The sequence below is a fragment of the Salmo salar genome, chromosome 12 (assembly GCF_965601325.2).
Source record: "Salmo salar chromosome 12, fSalSal1, whole genome shotgun sequence".
NCBI classification, from domain to species: Eukaryota; Metazoa; Chordata; class Actinopteri; order Salmoniformes; family Salmonidae; genus Salmo; species Salmo salar.
The window spans coordinates 61,918,062-61,927,704 of record NC_138302.1 but is presented as its reverse complement, the minus strand read 5'-3'; the positions used below and the strand labels follow the sequence as shown (position 1 = coordinate 61,927,704).

General features: G+C 43.2%; 1 protein-coding gene across 1 annotated transcript; it reads right to left on the bottom strand.

Annotated features, from left to right (window-relative positions):
* Positions 1-786: 786 nt before the first annotated feature.
* Positions 787-4,676, bottom strand: LOC106565388 (chymotrypsin-like elastase family member 2A). Its single transcript, XM_014132447.3, has 8 exons — positions 4,581-4,676; positions 2,951-3,039; positions 2,528-2,625; positions 2,227-2,361; positions 1,809-1,945; positions 1,498-1,643; positions 1,136-1,288; positions 787-853 (listed from the first exon to the last, which is right to left on the bottom strand). The coding sequence occupies exons 1-8, from the start codon at positions 4,618-4,620 to the stop codon at positions 836-838; spliced, it is 816 nt and encodes a 271-aa protein (XP_013987922.3). The 5' UTR covers positions 4,621-4,676; the 3' UTR covers positions 787-835.
* Positions 4,677-9,643: the final 4,967 nt, after the last annotated feature.

Here is a 9,643-nt window from a genome sequence, read left to right as displayed (position 1 = left end):
CCGAGCTTCCCCTGACCTGCACTCCATCTCCCCCCTGTGTTTCAATAAATATCTTGGTTACATCATCCTAGTCTTTTCATCTGAGTCTGCTCTTGGGTTCCCCTGTTCCACTCCGCGTAACACTTATGGCTGATTTAGGATAAAATCGTCAACCCTGTTGTCAACTTTTATAGTAATTTTTCTCTTAATTTAACATCTTGAGATCGGAAAACATGTTTGTTTGGAAGTTGAACGTACTCTTTATGACAGATTGTTAAAATTAGGTGACATAAATAGGTGACAAAATTACACTACCCAAAAGGTACTCTATTCGTGGAATGACACGCCTATGCTTGAATTGTGGCATAATGCTTTGAGAGGAGGACTGTGCTTCACTAGTAGTCCATGACCTTACATAATACAAATGTCAACCCTGGTACAAAAGTGTTGGAAGTGTCAAACCATTAGAAAAATAGGCCTATTTGGAAGCTAATTGATGCCACGAGGAAATTATGTTCAAATGAAGAAATTAATATTATACACAATGACTGGCATGATGAGGAGGAAATCTGAATCATAAATTTCTGCAATTTAATGAAACCTCAAATGGTTTGTACCATCTGGGGTGTTTATTCACTAGTGTCTGAGGCCCCCTACTGGTCAAGACAATATCTATATTTTGGGCCCTAACTTTCAAGCTAGAACAAGGAATATGCCCCGCTCTCAGCTTTGTAAGAAATAATGATCACATATTTTAAGCTGACGTTAATCAAAACATTGAGGACAATATTTCAATGAAATAACATATTTTCTCATGTATTTATAGATCTTTATTTGAAGAGTACACAGACACGTCTTAGTTGTCCATCATGGTCTGAAAGAAACCCAAAATACAGGCTCAGATGAGTTTCACAAGGCAAACAAAACACATTTGAAACAGAACTAAGGAAGAACACCAAAACACTCAAACAGTGAAATGGTTCAGGAAGTAAATTCAGTTCCAATTTTCTTCAATTATTTTCTATGAGGAAAATGTAGACATGGAATTGGAATTTGAGTTTCTAAATTGACTGAATTGCAATGGAATTGACCTCAACCCTGTGTGGTGATGTATAGCGATGTGTTTAGTGATCTGGTCATCAGCAACTCTGGTTACCTCATCAATCCACTCATTGAAGTTGGAGACGCGGGTGAAGACGGTGGGTTTCTTGATGTAGTTGCAGCCCTGGCCGGAGACGAAGCTAGCGATGCCATGCACCTCCCATACTCCCGCAGAGTTCTTACAGTTCAGTGGGCCACCAGAGTCACCCTGAAACAGAACACAAAACACTTCATATCTTTGAAATGTTTACCACACAGGTTGATGAAAATATAATGCTCATCAGCTTTGCTTGAATTTCTTGTATCTTCATTTTTTTGCTTGTATCTCCTGTATATCTAATTGTCTGCTCCCCAAATGACACCCTACGCCCTTTATATTGCACTACTTTATACCAGAAATGTATGGGTCTGACTCACGTTGCAGCCTCCCACCACTCCGTCCCCTCCGGCGCAGACCATGGACCTGCGAATGGACACGCCCCACCAGTCGCTCTGGGTACACGTATTGTGGTCCACCACGGGCATCAGGGCCTGCTGGAGGGTGTCGGGGGTGGGGCCTCCGGCTGGAACACACACAGCAGGGGGATAATGAGCATGATTGTAATGAAAGAGAACAGACATACAGTATGCCGTCTTGGCCTTACATACAGGCAATTACATACAGGCAGAGACACAGAAGCATGCACGGACACGCACACACACACACACACACACCACTCATCACTCACTGGTGAGTCTTCCCCAGCCGGTGATGTAGCAGGGGTAATTATTGGACAGGATGGTTCCGGGGGCGGGGACACAAGCCAGCTGGACCTGGTCACTCAGAGTCACATGCTCTGCCAGCTTGATCATGGCGATGTCATTGCTGGTCGTTAGGGAAATTAGAGTATGAATCGTGAGGTCGTTAGGGAAATCAGAATAGATCAGAAACTGTTACTGATTACTAGTTTACTGTTATTATGGCCATTGAAACCATATATAAGTTCAGTATTTAGAACAATTTCCCACCAATGTGTATAAACTATTTAATACTTAATTAATACTTAATAGGTTAAACTCCTTATTCCTTATAAATCTGAATATTCTGCGTCAATAGTGTAAATGTAAAGTTTTACTTGTGTTTTTACAAGCCATTGCCCAACTTACCCTACTGAGAGGAGGACAGGGTTATAGTGTTTGTGCACGATGATTCCTTTCTTAGCTGGGAAGTAGGCCTGAGCACTGGGCTCAGCCTCTGCCAGGTTGTGCTTGCCCACAACCACACGATAATTCAGCTTCAGACTGTATGGAGGAATAGGGGAAGAACTGGCCCATGAAGCATCATTTTGCAGACCTATAGGCCTACCCGTTCTTCACATTGGTCAAACAATTGCTTCTTTTTTTCACTGTTATGTGCTGGTCAACAACTTTAAAAATACCAGCAGTGTGTCTCTATGTGCTGGCTTACTCAATGCAGTGGGCAGCAGTCATAACCCAGTTGGTAGCGATGAGGGATCCACCACAGGTGTGTCTGTATTCACCATTCCTCTCATACTGCAGAGAGATCTACAAAGACTGACAATGATCAGTAGACTCTTACAGCACTTAGCAATTAACCTAAACTTAACATTTTAGAGTCCGCTCCATCAACACTTCACAGTCGATATCATAGACACTTCACTTTTACTCAAAACTATTAATGATTTACAGTAGATACAAAGAACACTTTAGTTTGTTCCATCTAAACATTCCTGTAAGGTCCATTACCATTAAAAGTTGCAGTCAGTCAGCACCTCCATCACTTTACCTACTTTCAGCCCTATTTACATTTTGAAACATTTAGTTAACATTTGAAGCATCTTGAACGAAACCCATGTCTCGACATCCTCACCTGCCAAGGCCAGCTGTTGGGGCGGGCATCCACGCCATTGACCACGCGGGTAGTATCAGGCTTAATGGCTGGCGTTCCACAGCCATATGCTGCAGATGAGGAAGAGGGACATCCAGGACTTATTACACAAGGGGTGGCAGGTAGCCTGAAAGGTTGCTAGATCGAATCCCTGAGCTGACAAGGTAAAAATGTGTCGTTCAGCCCCTGAACAAGGCAGTTAACACACTGTTCCTAGGCCGTCATTGTAAATAAGAATTTGTTCTTAACTTATTTGCCTAGTTAAATAAAGGTAAAAGAGACACATAAATAAATATAACAGGTTTGGAGTGTTGCACATAGATCTATTTACAGGTTGGGGTCATTCCATTTAAATTCCAGTCAATTCAGAAAGTGAACCAAATTCCAATTCCAAATGTTCCTCATTGAAGAGAATTGAAATTTCAGTGTACTTCCTGAATTGACTGAAATTAAATGGAATTGACCCCAAACCTGTTATCGGCTATGTATAAGGCTGTCAAGATTTCCTATTCTAGGCCAGTGTCCCTGAGATGCATAGCCGTGGGAAGTAGGGAAAATCTGAATAAAAATAATATATTAATACACAAAAGTAGTGCACTACTAGTATTAGTGGATTGATTTGGCAAAAAAGGTAGTTGTATAATTAAGAGCAGTATCTTGCAGGATTCAATAGTTGTACTTGTAAGAGTTGTTGCCCTGTCTCTTTCTCTGCAATTGTTATTCTAATAGAATCCTGAAAGAACGAAACCCTGTCCTCAAACATTTACATCAAAAGATGCAACGTTATGGGCAAAGACACAAAACATCCACATCAAATTAAATATTTTTCTTGATCAAATAACATGGAAAACAACAGTATTTTGTTCAATATTAATTGACCATCCTTACAAATCACTTAATGTAAATGTACATTACTGTATTGTACATAGGCTGGTCATCTAGGTCATCTAGGTTTGCACCTGAAGACTTTCCATCACCATGAAAAAAAAAACATTGCACAATACAGTAATTGAGTACATTTAGACAAGCGGTTTGTGATGATGTGGCTCAGTTGGTAGAGCATGGTGCTTGCAAAGCTAGGGTTGTGGGTTTCGATTCCCACAAGGGGCCAGTAAAAAATAAGAGCGTCTACTAAAATGCAAAAGGAATGAATAGACCATTTCAGTTTTCACTTAAAAAGAAGTTGAATTTGCAAAGTATTTCAAGAAACTGGAAAACATATATCAAGCAAGTATTTTTATATTCTACAAGTATTATCAGATGAACTGTTTTGTACAGATAATTATCAGACTCAAGTTACAAATGCTGGTAAACACTCGAATACATTTAGTTTACATTTTTTCACATAAGTAGACCTGTAGTAGCGGACCGATATAGTTGTCTTCAGCACAGGCACATTTTTTTCTTCTGCATCATTGGCAAAAATAATTGCGGCACCACCACACCCAAACTACTTCCTGCAGCTATGCTGAGATGGTTAGCTAGCTGGAGGAAAAACCATAGCTTGTCAGTCGATATAAAACGTTTGAAAACACTGTTCCTTGAGACATAATGATAATTTAAACACAATAATCTACTTGCCATGTCTGTTAAAAATGCAAAAAGGTCTTACCGCTGGCAACAAGGGCCAAGACCAAAACGATAGAAGTCATGTTGCTGCTGTCATGAGTGCTGGTGGAACTCCTTTATACTGCTTTTTGTTTCTTATCCATGACTGATAAGTGAGCTTCATCCAACTGGTTTAGTTAGAAATAACTTCCCATTCTGTCTAACTGATAAGCCTGATAAGCCAACTGATAAGTACAGAAGGTGTGAGAAACGTGTGTCTGTCATTATTGCTCTTAGGCCAGAGATATTGATTCGGGCCTTCTTCCAACTGTCTGGCTTAGAAAGTCATGTAAGCTTACTCTGAACTGCTATCCGGTCAGGCCAAAGACAATCCAAATCCAAATGTGCATTCTTGCAGCCTTAGAATAATCATGCTCTGGACTTGGAAACTTGGTATACGGATTTAATAGGATTTGATTGTATTCAGTACACATGTAAAAGAGATGCAGCAGCAAAGATTTGTTTTTACAATTATTGTAATTGCTAAATGTAAAACTACTGGTAATTTATGACGTCCTTAAGTGAAATGTGGAACAGGACATCCAGACAGCACTACTCTAAAACCAACATACAGTAGCCTTCATTTTGAAGGGTCGGCAACACCTGTTTACTTCCCAGAGTCTTCATATCCACACTGCAAATGTTTAACCACGAGGGCACAACCAATGACACGCAATTCAATCTTTATTTTTTACTTGAATATGAGAAACTACAGATGACTGAAATTACATGTATGAGGAACAATTCACAGTGATAGAAAGAGAAATTGGCGTGCTCAGCTAAAATATTTGTAGTAAAATAAATGTGGGTGCCAGGTTCAAAAGGCATGTACTGGAAGGAGGGAAAACTTTTAGTGGCTTATTTTTTTGCAACAGAGGTCAAGACAAAGACACTTTCGGCGGCAACTTTCGTCAAGTTTTGGTGGTTCAGTCCAAATGAAGACAACACAACTCCCTGTCATTCTAAGTTGCCTCTGGCACAGGAAGCATATATGTGCATGGAGCAGCAGCAGATCCCATGTCTCAGGTTTCTGTTTACTGCCAGTTCCACATCACAAACCCAGGAGTTCCAAAGAAACATCAATCACACCGGTTTGTCTAAAAACTGTTTTCATTTCGAGTGCCTGAGGTGTGTCTATTTGTGATGTGGTGTCTGAACCAGGAAGTTAGTTAAAGTTCCTTTCAAGCACTGAGCTCATGGATATAGTTTCTCTATCCCGAGGGTTTAGACAGTGGACGACACTCGGATGTGGGGTGGGAACTGTTTACCAGTGTGCCATAATTTTTATAAGACATTTATCCCTTCCTATGTACAGATGTCATATTTTAATTTGCACAGCAGGATATGCAAACTTGCAGTGTATTCAAGCTTTAAAAGGCTTCTAAATTTGATAATTTCCACTTTAAAATACATTTGCCGTAATGAAAAATGTATCAACTTCTACAAAATTGTCAATTTATTATAAACCACATAATAATTCCCTGTTGCTGCAGGATTATTTTCCTCCTCTGAGAAACTGGTCAAATTAAGATAGGAAATGTCACAGTTTAGTGTGAACCTCTTTACTCCACCCAACACAGGATGTATGTAATGATGGGGCGGTGAATCGGAAGCAGGTGAAACGTTTTAATAAAACAACAAAACCAAGAACACGACACTAATATAAGGCAGTACGACGATAAACAAGAACAATACCAACTGGTGAGTGAACATGGGAGACTGACATATAAATGGGAGGAAATTATGAAGGTAATGGAGTCCAGGTGTGAATCATAATGATTCACAGGTGCGCGTAATGATGAGTGCCAGGTGTGCGTAATGATGATTCCCAGGACCGGTGGTTAGTACTCTGGCAATGTTATACGCCGGAGGGGAGTTGCAGGAGTAGACGTGACAATTTAATATTCTCCAGCACACAACCCCAACACAGAAGACCAGGACAGGTAAGTATGCTCAAGGTAAGTCATTTTAAATTCATGGGTTAACATGGATCGGACACAACAGAGCCTCCGTCTTACTCTCTCGGGTAAATAGCGGGCATGCAAAAGTGACACACTGCAATCTGAATTATTCTGATATGGCACTGCAACAAGATAGTTATTCTAAGGGAAGGCACTGCAAACAATATGGTGAAAGGCACTACAGTCTCGCTCTGGTGCTGCATACAATATGGGACCGACCCTTGGCCCTGCTCGACTCTGCCAACCCCTTTAAAGGACTCTACTGCTATGGGACAAAATAAGGAGGGGGAAAGACAGACAAGACAACATACAGAAAGAGTGGGGATAGATTCTCGATTTCTAGGGCCCAACAAGAACCATATCCCCACAAAATAAAATAAACGTCTCTGTATGGCGATATCCAGATCCGCATAGCTCTCTGTCCTGGAGCGCGCCTGGTCTGAGACTCTGCTTGGCGACGTCACCGATGGACCCGCCTCCGGTGCTAAACAAGAGGAAGACAGACAGCAAGGAAACATGTCAACAATAGTGGGTTTCAGTGGCAGGGCAAAACGGCCCAGAGAGCGCAAGAGTAGTGTAAATGGAACACGGGAAGAATCATGTCCCTTACTTGTGTCGTACCAATGCCTCTCTCGGTCCTCTGCTCTCGGCTCGCCACTCAACTCCACAGCCCCAGTTCGTCATCAGGGCAACCACCCATGAGTTGCATCTGGGAGCGGTCTGAAGGTCGATAGGGGCAAGGCTACACATGGTTCAGATGAATTGCCCGTATTGGTCTCCTCCCTCTGGTCAGATACGAAAGACTGCCAGTCCAGGCCGAAGGTGTCCTAGAATGACAAAAAGCTGCGGTTGTCATCGGGGGGGCTAGTTTATCCTGATCATGTCATCAGAAGTTTTGCAGGAGCACCCGGTCACCAGCCATCAATGGAAGGTCCTTTCCCCGCTTGTCGTACCGCTGTTTGTCTCGCTCCTGCTAATGTCGGGTCCATGCCTCGACCTGACTGTAGACCAGTCGTAGCTGGTCATGATGGTGCCTCAGCCATCCATCAAGGTCCATCTGCAGCGTCATGGCCTCCACACCTGAAGTCACATCAACAGGAAGACCGGCATGCCTGCCACTAATTACAAAGAATGGGGTAAGACCGGTGCTGCCATGTTCAGTGTTTTTGTATGCCTGGAGAAGCATAGGTAACTGCTCTGGCCAACCCATCTGCTCATCTTTCCCCAGGGACCCAAGGCCTTCGTTGGGCCTTTCACCTCGGTTGACCCTCTCTGCTTATGATAGACGGCATTGATCCTCCTGTTGAATCAGACACACCTGCCTGTCCGTGCTGGATAATCTGGAGAGAAAATCAGCAGTCTGGTAGAGCGACTGGGGTGGTACTTCACCAGAAAACTGGAAGCTGAACAGCTGGGCCACCCAGTGCTGCGCAACTGACCACAGTTTTGCAGTGTTGAGGTGGACCAGCGGGTTGTTGTCTGTGTAAACTGTGAACTTCGCCCCTCACAGGTAGTCTCTGAACGTTTTAGTCACTGCCCATACAAGGGCAAGTAGCTCAAGTTTGAATGAACTATAGTTCTGATCATTCCTCTCCAGAGGAGACAGGCTCTGTCTGGCATAGGCAATTACTCTCTCCTTGTCACCTTGGACAGCACTGCCCCAAGACCCCCCAAGCTGGCATCAGCTTTCTGTGATTACCCCAGACTAGCATCGCTGCCAGTAGGAGTCTGAGCTCTGCGTACAGGCTTGGTGATATTGGCTGGTGTCGCTCTAGGCTAAGGGGGGCGGACAGTACCTGTGGGAATGTGATGAGGACAGCATCAGACTTACCAACATCCTCCTCATGGGCAGAGAACACACTTGACCAATGGGCTAGGAGAGCATGGAGCCTTTGTTGCTGTGTTGGCTCCCTTTACCAGTTGGACATTTGCAGGGGGTTGGCCATCAGGCTGTAACTGAACTGCCTGCACATCCACCTCAACTTCACCTGGTGTCTGGGTGCGTAGCACCAGGTCTCACTCTCCACAGATCTGAGAAGGCTCCAAGAGGGTCATAAGGAGGTAAGGGTTTCAATTCAGCAGTCGCAAGAGTAGCCTTTCTCCTTGAACTCTTGCCACGTAACTTGCCACGTAACTCCATCATCAGGATCCTCCACCAGGGTTTAACAGTCTTTGGAGGAGGTCCCTCCAACAACTCCAGCCCACAGCAACTTTTCACTGCTAGCTGGGATCCCATTGGGGTCCCTCTTGGACAGGCATGCAGTACCTGGTCCCCCCTTGTGCTCATCGGTCTGCATGACTCGTCTGCAGACTGCGAAAGCATTCTGCCACTCCTTTCTGGCAGCTACCCACAGTGGCGTTGAACCCAGTGAGACTCCTTGGAACAGCTCCTTCCAGCATTAGCCTATGACGGTCATCCCAATGACTACTTGGTCAGCCCCCAGACAGTCATCCTTGACAATCACAACCCCCTTGTCTGGAACTTGCACTCCTCCAACTACAAAATCCACAACCGCACAGCCAACAAAGGGAATGTGTAGGCAATTGGCTGCCTTCAACGTGAGCCAGCGGTGGTCTGAAGAATCTTGCATAGGGAGATGAACAAACCACTTCTGAAAACTAAACACTGTTACATTAGACACCGTATCCAACATACAGTTGAAATCGGAAGTTTACATACACTTAGGTTGGAGTCATTAAAACTATTTTTTCAACCAAATGTCTTGTTAACAAACTATAGTTTTGGTAAGTCGGTTAGGACATCTACTTTGTGCATGACACAAGTAATTTTTCCAACAATTGTTTACAGACAGATTATTTCACTTACAATCCACTGTATCACAATTCCAGTGGGTCAGAAGTTTACATAAACTAAGTTGACTGTGCCTTTAAACAGCTTTGAAAATTCCAGAAAATTATGTCATGGCTTTAGAAGCTTCTGATAGACTAATTGACATCATTTGAGTCAATTGGAGGTGTACCTGTGGATGTATTTCAAGGCCTACCTTCAAACTCAGTGCCTCTTTGCTTGACATCATGGGAAAATCAATAGAAATCAGCCAAGACCTCAGAAAATAAATTGTAGACCTCCGCAAGTCTGGTTCAT